A 21,923-nucleotide genomic window follows, 5' to 3' on the forward strand; every position below is an offset into this window, starting at 1 on the left:
GATCTCTGATCTAAGTGTCCTTTGGTGTCAGTCTCATGATTCTGGTGTGAAACCCAAAACAAACAGCTAGAGAAAGTAATCTGTCAGTAAGTAATAGTAAGTAACTGTTGCTCAAAGGTTTTTCCCTCCTTTTTCTAATCCTCGTGGTTGCTCGGTGTGAACCAAACTGTTGATATGGTGAACTACTTGTAGTTATGGTCAAGCACTAACAGGAAAGTATAAGTACTGAGTTTTAGTTCCCAGCAATTAATAGATGCATTAAAACTCAGATACATTCAAATATGCATTGAAATGCAATGAGAATACATAACATTTTGGAAGCTTCTATGTATGTGAACTGCAGCAACTGCAACAGGAAATATAGCTGTGGAGATCAAGCATTGCATCTGGCAAATAATGCCTTTTAAAGAGAAGACTTTTTCAGTTTCCAGCCAATTTACAAAGGTCACTCGGAGAAGAAAAGAGCACATTTCTTGTTCATTCTCTCTTTTCTTTTTTTTTTTTTTTTAAATCCAGTATCCGGTTAGAGATTCAGCTTGGTCAGGGCCTTGGGTGGCGGTGTGTTTATGCTGGCCGGCACAACTTTGGTTTCTGCATGAGAGAGCATTTAAAGCAGGGAGGGTCTCCGGATTTGGGCTGTTCTGTTCGCACTTTATTTTTCTAGGGGTTTTTCTTTGCACTGCCCAGTATCGCTTCACATTTGTGTCTTGTATGAACAGCTGTGGTTAGGTAAGGGAAGTGGCTAGCCGAGACACTTTCTGGGAAAATGGGGACATTTATGTTGAAGAGCCAAAAATATTAATAAATGCCCATAGAGGAGAATTGGGAAAAAATGAACTAATAATTAATGATATCTATAACACTTTAAAAACATATCTGTCAGTGTACACAGAAAGAACATATCTGTGTACAACATTATGAGCCTGTCAATGATTAAAAAAAAAAACAACAACACACATTTCACAGGATTAAACATAAATTTTTTACCATTTTATGAGTAACAGATATTCGAGGCAACAGCAAAGTAGCACAACAGACACAGCAACTCGAAAGCATCTAGGTCAACCGATAAAAACAATGAGTCATCTCTTCTGACTGTTTCATAACGTGGTTGTAACGTCGCACTTTTGGGAATCATTTCTAATTGAACAGGAAACCAAATAATTTGGATGGCATAGTGATCGTGTCCAGTTTATTTATTTGTAGATATCAATAACTTAAAGCACTACTCTCACAGGAGAAGACATACGCTGCACCAGATTTACCAAGCAGCTAATTTCCATATGAAATCCCCAGAACGCAATAAAAACAACTAAATACGAGGCTTTAAAGTATCTTCTTCTGGGTTCTAGTATTTACAGTTCTTATGGTTTACAGATTTTCAACAAGTTTAGACTCCAATTATTTCGATCCTCGCCTGGGATGCATGTGTAAGTGTGTTTGTGGGAGTGGGGAGTGGGTGGAGAAGCAGGAATGTGCATCTCAATGAGAAGCATCTCGGTGGATTTTCATTGAGATTTGCAGCCTCCATATGATTTGTGCTTCATCCAGGCAGTGATGCAAAGTGCCAATGTGTGACACCAGAGATGGATTTTCAGTTGGCATGACTCGCACCGCTCACTGCAATGTGATGACAATGGCCAAAAGAGAAAGCAATCATTTCAATTTACCACCACCCTAAAACCAGTTCAAGCAAATACACAATTCCCAAAAACCAAATACCAAAGGATGACTATTAAGGTCCAGCTCTAGTGGTTAAAATGCTAATCAACAGCAGGTGTAATATCAGTTTGTTTTCATTCCAAGGGTGTCAAATATTGCCATTTTGTCACAGCTGCTGCCATCTCAAAGTCACACGCAAGTAAGTGAGGGAAAACCAAATGAAGCAAAGTGCAAAAGGAGACACAAACTGTAATCTCCCAGCTGACAAACCTTTGACTTACTCCAACACCCCTCCATCTGCCTAATGTGGATTATGGATTTAAAAGAGGTCCATTATCTGTCCGTAACCAGTGTTGCTACGACAGGCGTGTTTAACCAAAAGAACTCAAACGTCACCCTGCAGGTGATGCCAGAAGAAATGTCAGGCCATCATTAACGCCATTAGTACGACTCTATGGGGGAGCTTAAATGCCTGGTCAGTAGTTGTGGTGGACTGACTAAATGACAGTCACTGATGCTGCCAGCATGACTAAACTGGGGCTACAGAAATGCTGTGAACATGAGTGTGCAGTGCTCATCCTTAGATGGATCTTTGATCAGTCTATTTCAATCTTGCTAGTATTACAGGGAAAAAAGCAAAGATATGTATAAATATAATAAGGTTTATATCTGCTGTGTAGAAGGGCGATGTTTGTGAGTAGCAGAAAAATTCAAGAACAGTATTCTATGCCCTTCATTATGCACAAATTTTCTTCCATATTCCACTGGGAAATCATAATGGAAACATATTGTATGCGCAATCGAAAGTTAGAACGATTGCCCTCCGGCTCTGTGAAAGTATTCAACTATTAATGGGCAACAATCAATCACCAGTGTCAGCCACCTCCTACCTGAAACACCAAAGCCTAAACGGTGTGGAACAGCAACCAATCGTCACTGTATGAAGCTGAGACCAGAGGGCTGTTTTTTATTTTCAAATTTTTTTTGAAAAAAAGAGAAGTGTTCGGAGTGTTTGCCACTGGCTGGCTGGGTTTTTTAAGTGTGCATCTTGTCCATCACATCCCAAACACATACATGTTAGGTAAGCTGGTGATTCTAAATTGGCAGTACGCGTGAATGGTTTTCTGTCCAGCATGTACCCTGCATGTCACCTTATGACAGCTCGGACAGGCTCCAATTTGACTTTGACCCTGAATTCAGCAATCTTATACAATAGAGGCTCAAACTGTCCCTGCACATTGGTAAAAAGTGCTAATATCACTTAATTATTTTTTGAAATAAAGACATCTCTCCTCAACCCACTGTAAACTATCTCCAGTAGTAGTAGTAGCAAAGAATAACCCTAAATGTGCATTAATATTTATTCAAAAACGGATTACATCATGTAATCAATCTTCCCCCAAACTGTATCACATGGAAACTCAATAGGTCATGAACTGGTCCTTTGCTGATTCTACACAAAGCAGCTAATTAAAAGACATGGCGTCCAATATCATGAGGTACAAGGTGAAAGTGGAAGGGTGTCCACTGCTAATGCTCTTCTTGTTGCTGCAGGCTACAAACTTGCTCGAGAGTGTTCAAAAGGTCACGGTGTGTCTGCTGCTCTGCTGTACTATTGATTTGAATAAATTAACTGTTTCATTCAAGTGTTTTGTTAATTAACCTTTACCCTCCCCGCTGCATTCATCTGCAAGCAAAGGTCTATTCTGCGGTCATATAAGCCAGGGCGAGACCCAAAAACAGCAATTTTGGGAATTCTAAAGGTCACAACAAGCAGTTTCTTAGGAACACCCATGCATTTAAAAAAAAAAAAAAAAAACTTGGCAGGGCTAGTACATTAGATTGCATTTGAATGCACAGATATATAGATATATAAAGTGTAAAGCTCTTTATGTTAGATAACAGTTAGATGTCAAATTATAGATTGATATAAAACATGTTGTGCTCCAGGTATAGATATAACAGCTCCACCATTTTAGTGCCTCTGGCCTTATGTAAAACAACAGAAACAGAACAGACTGTGTTTTCCAACAAGGCTGAATACAAATATCTGTATTTGTGTGACATTATTCTTGTAATTTTAATCCCCCACATATGTCTAGGTCATCTCAATTCAAAGAGGCTTTTCTGTAAAATCTTCCCACATGTCATCTGTGTCAATACAACAAACAACTGACAGCCCGAGAAAAACAAAACCCTGTATTAGAATATATTCTCTACCCACGTCTTCCAAATGTGCATCACACAGGCTCAGAAAGCTGTAGTACATTCAGTGTTAATATACAGAATTCATCAAATTTTTTTTTTTTTTTAAAAAAGGAAAAAAAAACAGTTACAGCTCTGAGATGAAGGGTTTAAATTCATGTTTTAAACATGGGGCGAATCCCCCCTTAAATGCTTCCAACAAAAAGAACCTTAGACACTTTGGAGGTGATTCTACTTGAAGGTCTGAGGTTTTCTTTTCTTATCTTCGATTGTGTTTTGTCATTCTCTTCTAAGTGCAACATTGCTCTGTTTTTGTTTTGATGGCTTTTCTTTTGTCTCCATGTCATGCTTTGTTCTTTCCCAGTCCTCTGTCACATCTGCACTGGCAAACAGCTTCTTTCATAAGTTTAAAGCATGGATATATATATAAGGCAGTTACACTGAAATTCATGGCTGGATTGTTGTTTAACTTTAATAAAATTGGAATCAGCTACCTGAGATTCCTGAGCATTAATATTGTTAACATTAACTTCACTGAAACTGTTGTTTGCACAAGTCCTCACAGCATCTGTTGGTCTGTCCTAAGAGGCTTCTTCATCTTTAGCTAATGATCTAGAATTGAATGGCTCTAGATTCAAAGATTGTCCACGTGCAAGTGAAGCCTTCTGAAACATTAAAGGAGTTTGTAGTCTTGCAGAGATAAGGCAAGAACGTGTATCACAGGTTATCACGGCTGCTTCTCGTTAGCACTTCTGCTCAGCTGTAAATGCTGGGTTGATTGCTGTAGTTGTGCAAATGCTTTTACTGCATTATAAGTCCTTGATTTAAAGGAACTTATGGAAGTATGTGCAGACCTGCACTGAAATTCAAGCCCTGGCTCAGGTCAAAATTCTTCAGTCCACCATTCTGCATAAGATACAAAGAATCAAGCTCTTAAAGGCAAATGAGTGTTAATTCTTTACAGGCCAAAAGCTGTAAAGAATTAGCAAAAGAGGAATAACACACTGTATATTGGATACAGAACAGAATTGCTTTCACTGGCTAACAGACATGTCATTGTTAAGTTAAGCATGGCATTGAAAAAAGCAGAATGGGTGGAGACAGGCTGAAGTAACTTAAACAGGAGACTTTGCATGAAATTTGCCAATAGCTGTCATGAACGGCTAGGCCTTCTTCCTCTGATGTGTGCTGGTAAAAATCATCCGCTAATGGATGATGTACTGGGATTGTGGGGCAGAGTTTGAATTCATGGTCTTCTGAACTAAAGCCTAAACCAACTTCGCCATGATTGCATATAAGCATGGTCATAAACCTCATGACAACATCCTCCTTTAAATCAAGATAAGATGAAGAAGAGGAGCGTTAAGCTTGGCTCGAAGATGATGATGGAAAAGAAGAAAGTCGGGTGGGTGGGAGCAGTGCACATATGCCATAAATTCAACCATGCAGAAGAATCATTCCATTATTTTTCATATGCAGGTACATAATTACTAAATTCTATAGAGACGTGTGCCATAGTCTAGAAACATTAGTGGAGAAAATGGAAGAGTTTGGACTGACTGGATGTTTGTGCACACTGAAAGCATAGAGAATAAGTGTGGAATAAGAATAAGAGTGTCTGCAAAAATATGAATCCGTTCATACATCAGGCTTTCTTTAGAGAGGATGAATTTAATATAGTTGAAAAACAAGTGTTTTACCACATTTAAGTAAAACCTGTTGTTCTTCAGTTTAGGGGAATTAAAAGAAATAATTGAAAGATAATTCTCAAAAACCACCTCCGATTTTTTTTTCAAATCGGAAAATCTGAGGTTTTGCATTCAACGGGTGACTAGTTAATAGACTGAAATATCACTTTTCTGCTTTCAATATTTGAAACTACAGGGTTCAGGTTGTGGTAATTCACTCCATGGAAGATTTTCCACTGGAGCAGTCTCGTGACGACACCCCACACTCAATGTCAGCGGTTCTGACATTTTTGCATTTTGTACTGGTTAGTTGCACTAATCATTTTGTATTGATTAGGATCAGATTATATATATCGAGTGAGCCGCAAAACTCCCACACAGGAAGAACACACCTAGTTGTTGATGCCCAAAGCCGCCAGGTCATGATTTTTCAGGTGGCTAATTACAATCGATGGCTGGTCACATGGGGATGGCTGGTCACAGGGGATACGATAAAACCCTGGAGTGTGTCAATGGTGCGCACCTTGCCCGGTGTGTCAACTGGTCAACCAGCCAGCCATTCCAAAAGAGTCTTTGCACCCACTACCGTTAATGGAGGTTCCTTTTGAGGACCTCATGGACCTCATTGGGCCATTTCACCAGAGTTCATGTAGATATCACTTTGTATTAGTTGTGTTGGATTATTCAATGCGACATCCCGAAGCAGTACCGCTACACACCATTAATGCAAAGCGTGTGGCCCATGCACTGTTTTAGGTCATTTCCCGAGTCAGCATCCCAAAAGAGATACTGACTGGCCAGGGCATGTCATTCATGTCTTGCGTGGGGTGTTAGACCTAATAAAATAAAATTTTGAGGAAGGTCCAAGCCCAGCTAAGAATTAAACTCAATACTTTCTGAACCTGAGAGCCAAGCTACACACGTTTTCATGAGAAAATCTGCCCCAGGCCCAGGAATGTCAGCAACGCCTGTACAACAGAGGGGCTATTTAACAGCGAGATGAAATGCTTGTATTACTCCCTTCCTCTAGCTCAAAATTACTAGCCAATTGGCAAAGTGCCCTTCATGGTCACCCAGCAAATGGGGGACGTCATATGAAGTGGTACAGTCAGACAGTGGAGGAGCCACACAGATATTTCACCTCAACCTCCTCAAAGTGTGGAGAGACTTTGAAACTGCTTCTCTGGTGAGCCTGGTAAAGGTAAGAGATGAGGTGGTGCTGGAGGTGCCAAATTCCACCATTCCCACCTCTCTCCATTGTAATAATCATCTCACACAGACCCAGCTGGTACCAAGCTCATAGAGCACCCAGGCATGACGCTCCATTCCAACCCTATAGATACCTGAACATAAAACACAAATTATTCAGAAGGAATTGGCTGAAATGTTAAAGATGGGAATAACAGAAGAGAAGAAAGACGGGTCTACACGGTTCTGTGTTGACTACTGCAAAGTGAATGAGGTGTCACAGTTTGATGCTTAGCCCAAGCCCCAGCTCCATGAGCTCCTGGAACAGTTAGGTCTGCTTGTTCAGAGTCCCCATGGACCGGGTCCTGCTTCCATGCGCTGCATATGCTGCTGCTGACATCATCATCGATAGTGACACCTGGGTGGAGTGTGCAGTGGGTGGCTGCGGTCATGGAGTTCCTGAGGCAGGCTCACAGCCAAACCGAAGAAGTGTGTGGTAGGATGGAGGAAGATGCACCCGCAGGTGAAAAAACAAAAAACAAAATAGGCCATCGCATCCTGCTTACATCCCAAGACCAAAGAGAGGGAAGGTTCTTGGGGCTGGCGGGTTACTATTGCTGGTTTGTGCCTGGCTTTGCAGAGCTCACCAGCCCCTTAAGATCTGCTGGACGAAGCAGTGCCAGGCAGTGTTTGTGCAAGTGTATAGGGCCCTCTGTGTGGAACCCCTGCTCCACACACAAACAAAACCAAACACAACAAGCAGATATCGTACTGTGTGTCCATGATGCCGGGTTTGAGGACTGGGGACGTTACAGTGACACGTTGATTTAATAAGACTATGAAGTGTGTTTTTGCCTTTTATGTCGGACATGTTTTTCTCTAATAGATGTCTTTGTAAAAAACAAAACAAAACAAAAAAAAACCCCACACAAATAAACAAAACATAGAAGGATTTGTTATTAAGCCTTCCAAATGGCAGATCTTTTACAGTGAACATCCATGAAAAATATATGTAAAAATTGAGGTGGAAACGCAGTGTGACTCTGGCTTTATGGTTAATGGTAAGCTGCTTACAGAGTACTAACTGAGCATCAGATAATGAATCCTGGATGAGTACTTAGTAAAATATGCCACAGATAACCGAACATTATTGTCACCAATTCAGCAGCCGGCCACTGTGAAATATCGTCTGGCATTTAATAATGACTATAAAAAGTACAGTACTGTGCAAAGGTCTTGAGCCACTTCTCATTGCTTTATAAATTGGTAGGAAAATGGGAAATATGTGCAGCAATTTATTGAAATATAAGGCAAAAATAGAGTTACAGGCACAATTCTAATTGAAAGTCACAATTCATTATGTTGACTTTTAATTTTTCTACTGAATTTCTTCAAGTAACCTTCAGGAATAGTTTTCCAGGCTCCTTGAAGGGACATTCAAAGCTCTTTGGATAATTTTGCTTTTTTGTTCTGTTCTCTGTTAAAAGGACCCGCACTGCTTCAATAATGTCGAGCTCTTGGCTCTAGAGAGGCCAGTTCTAAACTGATAATGTTCCCCTGTGTGTTTTGCTATCCAACTATGCTTTTACTGCATTGGCAGTGCATTTGGAATCAAGTGAAGCTGGTGACAATCAGCTGTTTTCCAGATGGTTCTGCAGATCAAAATCTCATGTAACTTTCTAATTCCATCAGTTGTTACAAGATCTCCAATACCACTGGCTGAAATGCAGCCACCACCATGTTTGGTGGTTGTAGAAAGTCATTGTTGTACCTGCCTGTTGGCTCTTTGGGAACAAAATATAAAGAAATGAGAGGCAGCTGAAGACTTTTGCCCAGTAGTGTTGAAATTGTGTCATAATTAGCAAATGAATTCTGGAATTATGTTTAAATTTATACTAATTAATAAATTTGGCCATAACTGTCTTGGGGGATATAAAACATCTACCAAGATAGTACCAATTTCAAAATGAAAATGAAGTGAACCTTTGTGTGAAAAGTAATTATATTCCCTCCAGATGCTCCTGGGGTATTATATTCACAAGAATGAGATAGATATGAGGTTACAGTGACCATCAAAATCAGTACACAGGGGAAGCTTTGGTCCACAGCAAGCACTGTGATTCAATCAACCAATCCACAGACAATGAACTCTACATCTGCGTAGGTTAAAAAAAGAGAAACCCAAAAACTATTAATGCAGACTCTGTATACTTGCTAAAAGTAGAACCTAGAAATTAAATCACAGACCTTCACCTTTCAGAGAATAAGGCTACTAAAATGTATAGCTCTGAGTTGAATCCAGAATAGTCATACAGCCTAAATTGAACTCAAAATCCTTACACTGTAATAAAAACAGAGTCATGTAATCTGATAGAATGCAGACAACCCGCCACCAAAATGTAGTTAAGAGAAGTCTACAAAGAATTACTTGATGGGAAACAACAGGGAGTAAACGCTCAAGAAAACTTCACAAACTAGAATCCTATTACAGCATTAATGTAATAAAGCCTTTTTAGTGCTGTAGTTTTCACATCCCACGAATTCCCAGCCTAAGATCCTAACTGCAACACAAAACCTTAATCTGAATTGGCAACTCAGAAGGTCGAAACGATTTCCTGACATTTTCAATAATGTGCCCACAAAGCTAGTACTGTTTATGTCATAATGTTATGGGAAAGAGTTTCAAATGGTCTGGCATGCATAAGAATTTTGCATCATTGTGTTTGTGGAAGAAAATATAATACAAAGGACATTTTTTGGCAAACTACAACTGGTCAAAGAGCTTATGAACAGCTTCCCAAATGCCTGTCACCACATTCATGTTCACAATGTGGACTGCGGGGAAACCAAAACCTGTGCTTAATCTCTACACAGTATCTGGCAACCCAGGCTAGAATAGTTCTACAGTAACACACCACTCCTCCAAAAACCACAGACTGAATTTTAACTTTAGACCCATTAGTGGGTGCATTTTCTAACTTTTTTTTTAGACCGCCCAGAACAATCTACAATTGGTTCACTTCCTTGAATGCAAGAGAGTTTCATTTCGTAAAATAGCGCATATGTGATTTAGGTGTGAGGGGAGCAGATTCTCTAGTTTAAGCTCCGATGGAGGAGCCTTGGTTCTGACTGGAAAGTAAATGTGAATTCCTGGGGAAAGGAAACAGCTGAGCAAGCACTGTATATCTGAAGGGGCATGGCAGCTTCTCCAGAGTGTTTGGATAAAGACTGTACAGATCTGTCTAGAGCCGTCATCTAAAGCAATGATGAATGAATGCTTATACTGCATCCCAGCCAGCGACAAGTATGTCCACTGTTTTTGTCCAGCACTGGCATTTTCTCCCCTTTAATCGCTCCAGGTTTCACAATATTCAGACCCTCCAACGCTCTTCACATAAAGCGAAAATTCAAGTTTAAAAGCACGATCATTTTGGAAAAAAATACAGAAACCAATAGAATGCTCAGAAACCCATAGTGAGCAATGCAGTACACAATAGCAGGTAGTCATTATATTTTCAATTGCCTCTGGATTGCAGGCATTTTTCACAGGAATTCAAACCCTCCTTTATTAGCAGTGACACACTCGTAAATCTTAAAGAAGGATTCATTTATGATCCAACTCTATCTCAATAATTTACCTCTAATCTACACCCCTGTTTCTGCATGATAAGACATTCTCCTGCTTCAACATAAAATCAAGCCAAAGTCATTTATACAAGGCCATATTTTACTGTTAGTAACTGCTCTAAAAGTACTGACTACATTAGAAAGCAGGGAAAGCTTTAGGATTATGTTTACTCTCACAAACACTCAAAACGTCCTACAAGGCAAAGCACTCAATATGAACCAAAAGGTCAACAGAAGCTTAAATTGCTCTTATAAGATGAATGATTCACTTTTAAAATAAAAAGTCTACAACTTTAATTCATAAGTAAGGTGCTGCCACAGAGGGATGCTACTCTAAAGTCTAGCTTTAAAAAAATAAATGTCAAAACCCATCAAAACTACATCTTTACAGAAAGTCTTCTTCCTCTTTATCGTCATGTCCTGACTGTCTGCATATCAGACCCCATCTGCCCAGACTGTCTCCAAAAGAATACCTTGCAGAGGTTTACACATTCACCTAACAAGCAAAAGATTCCTGGGTCAGTCTCCGGAGGATACCCAAATCTCTTGGGCGCTGGGTCAGGAAGTGATCCCATCAGAACAAGGAAGCAGCATAAATGTCTGTGAAGGTTCTCAGTCATCCAGGTCATCGTATTCTAAGTAGCTTTAGGCTGCTTGCAGTATTTGTTTAGACTTTTTAGCTCAGAAAGCTTGGTTGTATAAGCTTTTTTCTTGGGATCATGATTTTATCTTTGATTTTTACTGAAGAATACTGATAATAGAAATGAATATTAAAAGAAAAAAAAAAAGAGAAAGAAAAGAAAGAGCTCTAACACTAACTTGCATCTTATCTGGAGGCCACCAGATAGCGATAGCTGTGGTTGTAAAAAGATCTCCAGTCCTACAGAAGCATACAGGAGAGCAGCTTTCTGGCCTCACCTCTGTAAACACTCATTTTGTGCCACAGCGAATAGAAAAGGTTCTACTTTGTAAATGGTAAATAGACTGGTTCTCAAGTAGTGCTTGTCAACTCTACTTGATCGCTCAAAGCACTTTATACAACATCTCATTCACCTGTTCATACAATCACTTTAATGTGCTTTTTCTACCCAAGTGCTTTCTGTCTATTCATTCATACTTCAATAAAGGCATCAGAGGACAAAATCCCAAGGATACTTAGGCATGCAGGACGGAGCAGGATGGCTAATGATTTGTCAATCCCAAACCAGTAGCCAGTGAGCATGCCAGTTACAGTCAGACCCTGTTCAAAATGGGAGAAGTTACTGTCTCAGTGGTTCTGGCCCTACTGTTACTTTTATTTACTCATGCCTATAGCGAACATTTATTATCCCCCAAAGAGTTACGACTCACCCTAATCCCCTAAAGACAACCCAGTCAGAGGCGTTGAGAGGAGGGCTTATTTTTGTGGAATTGCCTTAGAGTATTCTCACAAAAACCAAAAAAAACATCTAGTGCCTCTCAATAAATAAATTGCAGCCAAGCTTCACTTCAGCTAATCTGAGTCACTGAACTTGGCCTCTTGGTTGTGTTTGTAGTGGCAGAATCATTTTTACAGTTCAGTAACAGTTCAGACCTGCTTGCAGGGTGCTGATCAGAACTAACAACCACTCCAAGGAATCCAGTTTTGCTGAGTGAGCTGTAAGGGGTATATTTAGGTGTCACTAGTACTAATTGTCATCTATCAGTGTAAAGTGGACCCATGCTAGCATAAGCTGATAATTTAGCACTCTACCCTCTTGTTCAAATACGGCCAAGTATGGTTCCCAAAAGACAAAATGAAAGCAGGTATAATGCCATAGTTGAGTCTTCAAAAAAAAAACAGGTGACTTCCCAGTGGATATATCCAACTTTTATAGGCAGTCTATGATTTAAACACACAAGAGGATTTAATATAAACAGTTCATCATCCAGAGGTAATAAAAGTTGACTAATTAATAAATTGGTACTTGTGGTTTGGACAACATCTAACAAGCTACAGCTTATATTAGTAATGACAGCTCACGGCGGCTGCTCATCACGGTAAACCAACATAGTTTGTGGCAGGCAGGTTCTCCGACTGAGCAGCAGTCACAAACATTGCCTGAGCATGAGAGATGAAGAGATTTGTCACTGTAAATGCAGCTGATAGGAATGCAAACAACGTCTAAGCTGACTAAACCTGGAGTTAAACAAAAACTGAAGCAGAACAGTTCATGAACAAGTATTATCAATAGGCAATTAAGTTGTTTCCAAATCTGCACAGCAATAAAAATGCAGCTTATTTTACTTCGACGTCAGTTCATATATTTTGTGACTTACAGGTGTGCATATGAGAGGGTTTCAAAAACTTCTGGGAACCACCGACCTAGAATATATGGACAGCAGCATAACAGTGTATATCATTCTATAATATTTTCCAGCACTGCATGAATTTGAAAGATGTGCTTCTAAAGGAAAAAAGAATCAAAATGTCACCGGTGAGCATAAATACATTTTTTTAAGAAAGATAAAAAACATGGCATCGGACTGTCGCCTCACTCCTGTCTGCGTTTATCACAAAGCAGCGGAACCATGACGAGAATATACACAGCTGAATTATGTGTCAGAGCTGTAGGTGTGATTGCTACCATATGCCATCTACAGTCTCCCACAGTCACAGTGATATTCACTGTTCAGAACAATAAGCACGTGCATTAGCAGGATCTCAAAGGAAGAGGATTGAAGCATGCTGTATAACCATGACGACACATAATTATAACTTCACAGACAGCTCGGAAGATAGCTGATAATGTTTCTTACTGTTACTGTAGACTATTGATGTGCAGGTGTTTTTGTTGTGAGTCACTCATCTAAAGGCTGATGGCTGCTCATTAGTGCTGCATCATCTGTAAATAGAAAGAAATAAGAAAAAAAACACTTAAGACTCAAGCTTTCAGAGATGAAAGATTATTCCTGCAGGTCTACTCTCTGATTACATCAAGCAGAAATCCATATCTTTGCATCTAAGACTCTTTCCCCGTATCCAGGTGATCCTCAATTCTTTAAGTTACCTAGCTGACAACTTAGCATGCAACCCTTTCAATTAAACAAAACACACATGCACGAGCGGCTTACATGAGTGGCTGTCTACATCAATACAAAGCCATGGAGGAAGAAGGACAAGTTTAAACTTAGGCTGCACACATCCAATGCAAATCCTTCCAATACCCTTGATAAGTAAGAAAAATGCATTTACTGTGATTGTCCAAAAGACCATTGTGAGCAGTCAGGGGAAAAGTAATAAATGAAAAAATATATATAAATAATACAATCAGTGCATACATAGACTGTACAAGCATAGTTATTATAGGTGCTGACTTAGCTTCCAGTGCAATCAAGCACCTTGAATTTTGTCTCATTTCTCATTTCCAATGCTATAAAGTATTTTTATTCATTCAGACTACTGGATTTACAGCACCGACCCAGCTGTAGAGATTTGTTGGTCTTTGATGTTTATCAATGGTTTAAAGAAGGCAAACACATTGATCACTCACTCTCAAAAATAAAAAGTAAGAAAAAAAAAATCAATGTTGCACTGATCTGGCAATCAGAAAACGAAAGCTGTATGATGGCTGAACCCATTTTATACGCTCTGATGCAAGTTTTGTCTTTACAAGTAGCACAATCTCCAACTTCATACCTTCTACAACAATCCCAGTCTGAGTTAAAGAAAACAAAGTAGCGAGTTTTTAGCCAACTTTACAGCCAGTAAGAAAAAAAAGAAGAAAAATACACTCATAACAAACTAACCTTTTAAAGATGAATGATACCCGTCTGCACTCTGCAGTGATTACATTAAGCAGACATCTATATATTTCTTCCTTGTCCATCTACATGTTGGGTATTAAAACAATCTAAGAAAAGCAATTTATAGACTAAAGCATTTAAGACTGCTTTTCTCACTGTGTTGAAATCATCCAAGTCATACAGAGGCTCTTCACAGTAATTTATTGGTAGGTGGACGGCAATAAGCAACCCCTGGGGTGTAAAAAATACTAATGATAATGAAAACAAACATTGCAATCAGTCAATAAGGATATAACTGAAGAAGTGGGTGAAATATATTTTTATTACATTAGTTCGTGCCTGATGAATGAGGTGCAGACTTAGCTGATGGTGTAATCAAGCACCATGAGCCTGGTCTCATGTCCAATACCTTAAACTATTTTTATTCATTCAGACTATTGGATTTACAGCACCGTCCCAGCTATAGAGATTTGTGGGCCTTCAGTGTTTATTAATGGCTTAAAGAAAGCAAACAAACACACTGATCAATCACTCTCAAAAATGCAATGTTGAAAAAACCAGGGAAAAATCAATGATATGCTTGTGTGGCACTCAGAAACCAAAAGCCATATGACAGCTGAGCCCATTTACTAGAACGCCACGTCTGCTTTGCCTTTATAAGATCTGCAATCCCAAGTTTCTTCTAAAGTGAATCTTGTTTTTACATTTTATCACAGAAGTGGAGATTCTATCAAACCTTCACTGTACTGTGACATTTTTCAGCATGATATCAGAGTTCAAATTAGCACTTCAGAAAGGACACACTCGAGATTAAAGTGTGCTGTCTGCACATTTGATAAATGAGGGCCAAAGTTTTCTATTATGTGTTAGCCTGTAGTAATGCATAGTTATCATAAAAGTGCCTGAGGAATTTGTGGGGAAATGACATTCAGAGATAGATTTAAAGGGCACAGACTGTGGAAGGTGTTGCATTAATTTGAGCTAGGTGACTTCCCTCTGTGAGATTTTGTTGATATATACACTGCTGGATATGGAAATACAGGTTTTGCAATTTTAAAGTCAGCATGTGAGGCATTTCTGGCAACACAGATGATACAATAGTCAGCGTACTGTATGAGGTCAGACCTCGAGCAACACTAATAATATGTTAGAGCAACCTTCTTGCTAGACTTCTGACCTTAATTTGTAAATTATGTGAGAAGATAAAGAAGCCATATCATAGACACGATAAAACAAAATAAATTTCAAATAGTTAATGTAGTTTGGAACATTGAACAATAAGATTTCTCATTTCGGCACATTTAGTGAGAGGAAATTTTACACTGTCCAGCTATTGAGACCATATAGTCAAAAAGAGCAGCTAAGCTTTTAGTATTATCATGTTTCAGCAGTACATATATCTTTGCATCGTATGTATGCTATGTATATATAAATAGAAAATAAAAAAGGGCTTCAAGTCCAACCTTGTGGTACACCACAGGTAATGTGAGCTACAGGTGATGAACTGTTACCCATGTTGACAGAACTTGGACTTTTGAAGTAAGCTAACAAAAGCAAAGTGGATAAAGATAAAGCTATCCAGAGCACAGAGGCAGCCGAAAACCAGAAGCCTCGGTATGAGCAACGGATCAAAGAAGTTACGAGGGAAACTACAGAGATGAGTGAAAAAGAGAAAAGGGTTATTGTCTTTTATCTGTTGAAGTTATAAACATAATGGAAAGTGATGTAACTGCTTTTTTTTGGCAAGGTAAAATATGCCAGGCAAAGGTGGGAGCACAGCAGCTCACTGTCAGTTAATTAACTGTACCTCTTATCAGCAGCAGAGCACTTCATTTTGGATTATTTAAGCGAGAGATCCTGTAGCTTACTCTGGTTTATAAAGTTTAATCATTACATTTATTATGAAAATAATATTTTGCATTGAAGAAAAGTACATTTTTTGTTTGTATATGCTATCAGTTTTATATACAAAGAAAATCAAAATGTGCAAAAAGTGGTACTGGCAGGTTAAACTTACAAAACAAAGGAATGGGTCAAGAAAATTCCAATTGGTGCATCTCTACTGTAAAGTAAAAGAATAAAGCAAAAGAAATACATTAATAAATACATTAAAATACATCAAATATATTAAAAAGAAAGACATTATATATGATTTTATTCATATGTACCTTCAGTGAAACACAATGTCTTTTTTTTAGCTTTTGACTTTGTAACTAAATCTCAACATTGATTCAATTTCTTGATTAGTGGTTTTCTATCTGTTGTGGGTGGTTTCACAGTTACAGGTAATACCATATTTGGGGCATAAATTGGTATCACCCAACTATAATATATACAGGCCAAAGGTATATTTATTTATATTTTAAGTAATAGATTTTATGCATTTTATGCATTTCATTATCTGAAACTATATGACCACCTAGAAGGACACCAACAACTATACTTGTAGTTGATAAGCATACTTTACAGTCATTTTATCTGATAAGTTGTCTATAATGTATCATAATGACTGGGATTGATGTCACATGAAAAATCTCACACTAAAAGTGCAGAGTTTGAGTGTTTGACTTATTGCTCTCATCTATGCACACTGGTGGCATGTGAAGTTCTGCCAGAAACCTCTATGTATTTCTTAGTACTGCAAGTCCACCGTTCTATCACAATGTATCAGGAAAAGTCCATTTTTGGCATACAGAGAAACAAAATCAAAAACTTCATCATGAAAACCTGCACTAGTTTAGATAAGGAAAAGTTTCAGAGACGAAAAAGAGATGTATGTCTTCTCTTAGATTCAAAACTCAAAATCCAAGCCCTCTCTCCTCTCTTAAAATCTAACCCTTCCCTTCTCCATGTTGCCATTTCCATCTCAGCAAAAACAAAGGTGACATGATCAAATTTATCCCCTCTCCAGCTGAGAAATAATGCAAAATGGATTTTCTTCAGCAATACTCTCTCACCTTTCTGGCTTCCCACAGTGTGTATTATACTGAATAACAGTGGTGAATGGAATAACAAACAGCCTGTCATTTCCATATCCCCTCAAGCACTAAGTTTATGTTTCAGAAATGTGGCTTTACAAAGCAGAGAGTGGAATCTTATTAAGGAAACAGGTGTTTAGGTTGTAACGGTTACCATCAAATTTACTTTAGATGTAGGTTGTAAACAGTCCAGTTATTTAAATTAAAAGCGAAATCTACCGAGGAGGCAATTCAGTACCCTGCACAAAAAATGTTTTAAAAAAAAGCCTACAATGACAGGCTTCAGTCTGAGCATGTTGGTAAAGCACGTGCAGGAATATGACAGAGGATCACGGCACCATTCTGATGAAATTAATTTATTCTGCTCCTCCTCATTAGGAGAAAGCCAATCACCCAAAAATCATAATTAAAATATGATGACAGCGAGAGGCTTGAAGTCACAAGGACAGGGGTGGGTGACTTGTTATGAGAGAGCGAGGTCTGCTGGATTAATCCTCTTAGGCAAGTTTTGACAGCTAGGCAGAAAGTGGACTCAAAAACAAACTATGAAACACGCCTTGATCTGGAATTCCAAGTAAAGTCAAGTTTATTCATATGGTCCAATATTAAACATGACTCAAAGGGACTTAGAGGCTCAGGACACGAACCCAGCTCAACTTTTTTAAGAGAAGAAAAAACTTCCAAAAGAATACAAAGAGAAAGAATTCATACGAGTATAATCAAACAAGAGGATTACAATTAGTGCAATAGTAAATCTGACACAGTATATTTCATCTAATCAACTCAGAGTGATATGCCCCATGGAGGAATGAAACAAGTCAAATTAAATCTTGCAATAACTTCTTCAAAATATGCCAGAAGCTGTTGACCACCAGACAGAAAAACAAGTGGATAAAGTAATTGCGGAGGATGTGTGTTTCTAAATGGTTGAGGTAATGGTGGGGTAGCATCTACCATCCTGACCCATATAATAATCCTCTTTCAAAAATAAACTCTTCTAAACGTATCGAACCCTTTTTCTCCCTCTGGGCTCCATAACGAAAGTTTCCTGATAGCAAAACACCATCATGTGAGCAGCAGCACAGATCCAGTACCAAACATCCTGGAAGTGGTAGATAAGAGACAGAGGATATCCAGATAGCACCAGACTGGCTCTAGCCCATCTCACTTCCTGAGGGGCAGGACTCTGTGTACGCTGGGCAGATGTCAAGGTTTTAGTACAGAATGTGCAAGCTGGCATTAACATCTTGAAACCTGCAGTGTTCTGACCCAAACACAGAAACTTCAGACAGCTTTCGACAGCTTTCTTGGAAGCGTTTGAGAAAAAAAGCCAGTGCAGGGACTCTGTGACTTGTAGGCTTTGTAAATGGCTCATTTTTCATGCTACATTAGGGTTTCCACAGCATTAAATGACAACGGGAAAAGATTATGTATGTGTGCTTTAAATAACACCACTATGAATTGATACAGAATACCATATGAAGCTTTATGGGATGCTGTAATAGAGATCATGGCTTAATAACGGTTTTAATTTTATATCTTTGATGATTAGAACACTGATAATCCCAGTAATGGAACTGTCATTCATGTTTATACTATTCATATGAAAGTGGGTCACAATTTATTTTGGCTGGGACAGAATTTTTGTCACCAGTTTTTGCAAAGATGGTACTGGATACACTTGTACACTGGAGCCAAGGAGAAGAAGAAAACACGTAAATAGAAATGAAATATCCCTTATTTGTTGGTATTACAAAGGCGAGATGAAAACAAATGCTCTAGGTAAAGCATAACAGACAATAAAATTGGCTTCAAAAAATTTGGCCATCAGCCATTATCAATGTTTTAATCAGACACATTGCTAGCAGCCTCAGTCTGTTACCAATGAACAGATGCAGTAGACTGTTATCATAAATTCCAATCAATGATAAACACAGCAGAGCAGATTATGCAGACATGTAAAGAAAATTATGTGAACAAGTCCAGTTGTAATTGTTATTGTAAAATGATTTACGTATGAAAGGTTTAGTTTAAGCTCTTCCAAACCATAAACAAGTAGTTTATTTTAACTAAACCCAACCAATGCCAAACTAAACACCATAAAAAAAACAATAAACGTAAAGAGTAGGGAAAACCACAAGTTAAAAAACCAGGCAAGGGAAATTAGAAAGATGCTCAGTTGAAGGTTGAACTGAATATACTTCCTAATGGAGACTAATGCCATTTCAAAGCAGAAACACTCCCACTGGCCATATTTATCAGGACTGAAAACAGCTGGTGATACTGGCCATTTAATGAGCTGGTGAAAATCTGTAAGAAGAATCAGCCTTTCTCAGCAGCATTTTTTTTTTTTTTTAGCAAATCCCAGCTTGTTTGGAAGTTAGGGGCAAAGGGCATTAAGCGTGGTAGATTGAGGCTGGACATTTCAACCTCAAAAGAGCCCTGTTTGACTGAGCCACGTTGCATTTACTTCTGTAGTTTATGCAACAATAAAGCAAGCACAAGCATGTCTGAGAGCGAGAGCCGTGTGCCAGCATGCAATGACGATATAGTATCTAAACTGCTATTGTTTAAAAAGGGAGCTACTTTAACAACCTCCAACAATACACAAGAAAGCTGTTCCTGCTAAAGGTGAAAACAACAAACTTGTTTCCCCACTTGAGCCAAAAACACACCATTCAGTACACCCAGGCTACGAGGGAGGAGATACTAGCAGCTAGCAACCCAACCCAAAAGATGCACATCACTGAGCATTACTGGAGCACTCACAAGCTCGATTCCATATGACTGGAAGAGCAAACAGTGGGTGGAAATTACTGATGAAGTAACACGGTGGAAAAGCAGGGCTTTAAGAAGCTGGTTAAATGCTTAACTCAAGGGAAAACATCCCAGGTGGAAAATACGTTTCTGTTTTATTATGTGACAATGTTGTGCCGGCTCCTGAAGACTTAAAGGGTTAAGTTAGTGTTAAACTGTTTAATAGTAGTAGGATCATTGTACTGTTGCTTAAAAGTAAACACTACCTAGGCACTTTTTGTGCGTACACTGACTTATGTTGTGTCACTGGATATAATGCGATGTCACTAATGTTGCACAATATTGCTGCTGGTGCTGGCTCCTTGTATCAATATAAATCCCACTTTAAATGAGTTACTGTCACCAGTGACAGAAGCGTATTGGAAAAGAAGGACAGAAAATGCCCTTTATTTACTCATAAACGCTGCTGCCTGCGAACTCCGAGCATCAATAAAACATTCAGCTTTTTCCTTTTTTCTACATCATGAAATTTCAGTACTGCAAATTTTCTTTATCTCATTTTGAGGCTATATTGCCCATCGTGAAATATGTTATTGCATGTTATTCTTCTTTTGAACAGCCATTATTATTAATAAGTAGAAAAAAGGACCTTAAAGATAATTATTTTAAACTACTCTGAAATAACCACTCATGTCCAAACATCAGTGTATTTGGTTGAAGATATACACATTAAAGTTACAACAGGGCCGAGCCACACTTTCATGTAGTACCACTTTCTACCACAAGATACTGTAGCAAGTCAACTAACAACACATCGTGGGTGGTATGGGGAAGGAAATTCTTTTGAAGAAATGGGGGTGGAGCTTGAAAGAAATAAGTGTTAAATAAATAAAAAACAAAAAATATCTCACACAGTCCCTGGTGAAATGCTGCCCCCAGATGGTGAAAGTTTTAGTTAATGCCACAGTGTTTAAAAACAGCTAACAAATGCACAATTAAATCCCGTTCCCAAGATTTGGGATACATATGAGCAAGTTCAGTGCAGTGCAGTGGAAGCGGATGATCTGCTGTAAGAACACCTGTAAGAAGACTATGAGCAAGGAAAATGCATGGGAAATACAAGAATTAGAACCATTTTTCACCACAACAGAGATCACAACTCCAACTGTGACCCAGAAGAAGCAAGTGTTAGATGGATTCATGTGCACATGAAGATTAAACATGGATGCACCCAGCTATTCATGGGAGTATACGCACATAACGGCAGATGTAAATCCTGCTTTGCAATCTCTCCTTAGAAACACAGCTCAAGCTTTATGCTGATTAGCATCTATTTCACGTCATGGTGTTTACAGCAGTTTGTGTTGATTTTGTATTTGTTTGAGTTGAATCGTCCAGTAAATTATTGGCAGAAAGATGGCAAAAATGTTCAGTGTGTAAATACCACTGGGAGGGGAAAATTGAGTTTAGCATATAATGAATAAAACAAGGTCTGAATAAGTCATTTGAAAGTGGAGAAGTACTTAAGAGATGGGAATTGTTTTTTATCATTATATTATACTGAATCCCACAAGATCTACCAGCAACACACACACACACACACACTTTGCTGCAGAAAAAGCTGCATCCCTTTCGGTGAGAACCTACAGCAGCTTTAATGCACAACCTGACCTAGTTAAGGCACTAACTGATATTCCTTGTCAACCTCAGACAAGCTAGGCTGAACTGTATTTCCACACGTGCAAAGAAACCTTAATCAGCCTTCCCCTCAGTGTGCACAGAGCGAGACTGTTGGCTGACATGGAGAGCAACAAGGGGATTTGTATTATTGATAAAACATTACCAGAACACCTCCCTGATTTGGAATAAATATAGAAGCACATCTCTGCTTCTGCTGAGCCAGCCAACCCAAGTACAATAAACTGTTTTACCTCCAAGTGTGGAAGTGAATTCTACTGTTTTCCTCATGTGGTTTCAGCCTTTTGACAGACAACAAATACCCCTGGCTGAGCATTAAACTCAAAGCTGAACAGATCTGTTCTACCATTGTCAC

The 21,923-nt window shown here is 38.8% G+C and overlaps 1 protein-coding gene across 6 annotated transcripts in view; it reads right to left on the reverse strand.

The window, feature by feature from the left end:
- Positions 1-21,923, reverse strand: part of gulp1a (GULP PTB domain containing engulfment adaptor 1a) — a 95,473-nt gene that overhangs the window by 37,886 nt on the left and 35,664 nt on the right. Inside the window, exon 2 of one of the 6 annotated variants that reach the window (XM_040027580.1) lies at positions 13,149-13,234. The exons of 4 other annotated variants lie outside the window; for them this stretch is intronic. Coding sequence is in view for 1 of the 2 variants with exons in the window: in XM_040027579.1 (XP_039883513.1) it covers positions 12,669-12,678 (10 nt within the window). In the remaining variant the exon portion in view is untranslated. Of the gene's footprint in view, positions 1-12,668; positions 13,119-13,148; positions 13,235-21,923 lie in introns of those variants that run through there. One more of the 6 variants, XM_040027579.1, reaches the window with a different exon arrangement.

This window comes from Simochromis diagramma, unplaced genomic scaffold, assembly GCF_900408965.1.
Source record: "Simochromis diagramma unplaced genomic scaffold, fSimDia1.1 OVJJ01000343.1, whole genome shotgun sequence".
Classification (NCBI taxonomy): Eukaryota; Metazoa; Chordata; class Actinopteri; order Cichliformes; family Cichlidae; genus Simochromis; species Simochromis diagramma.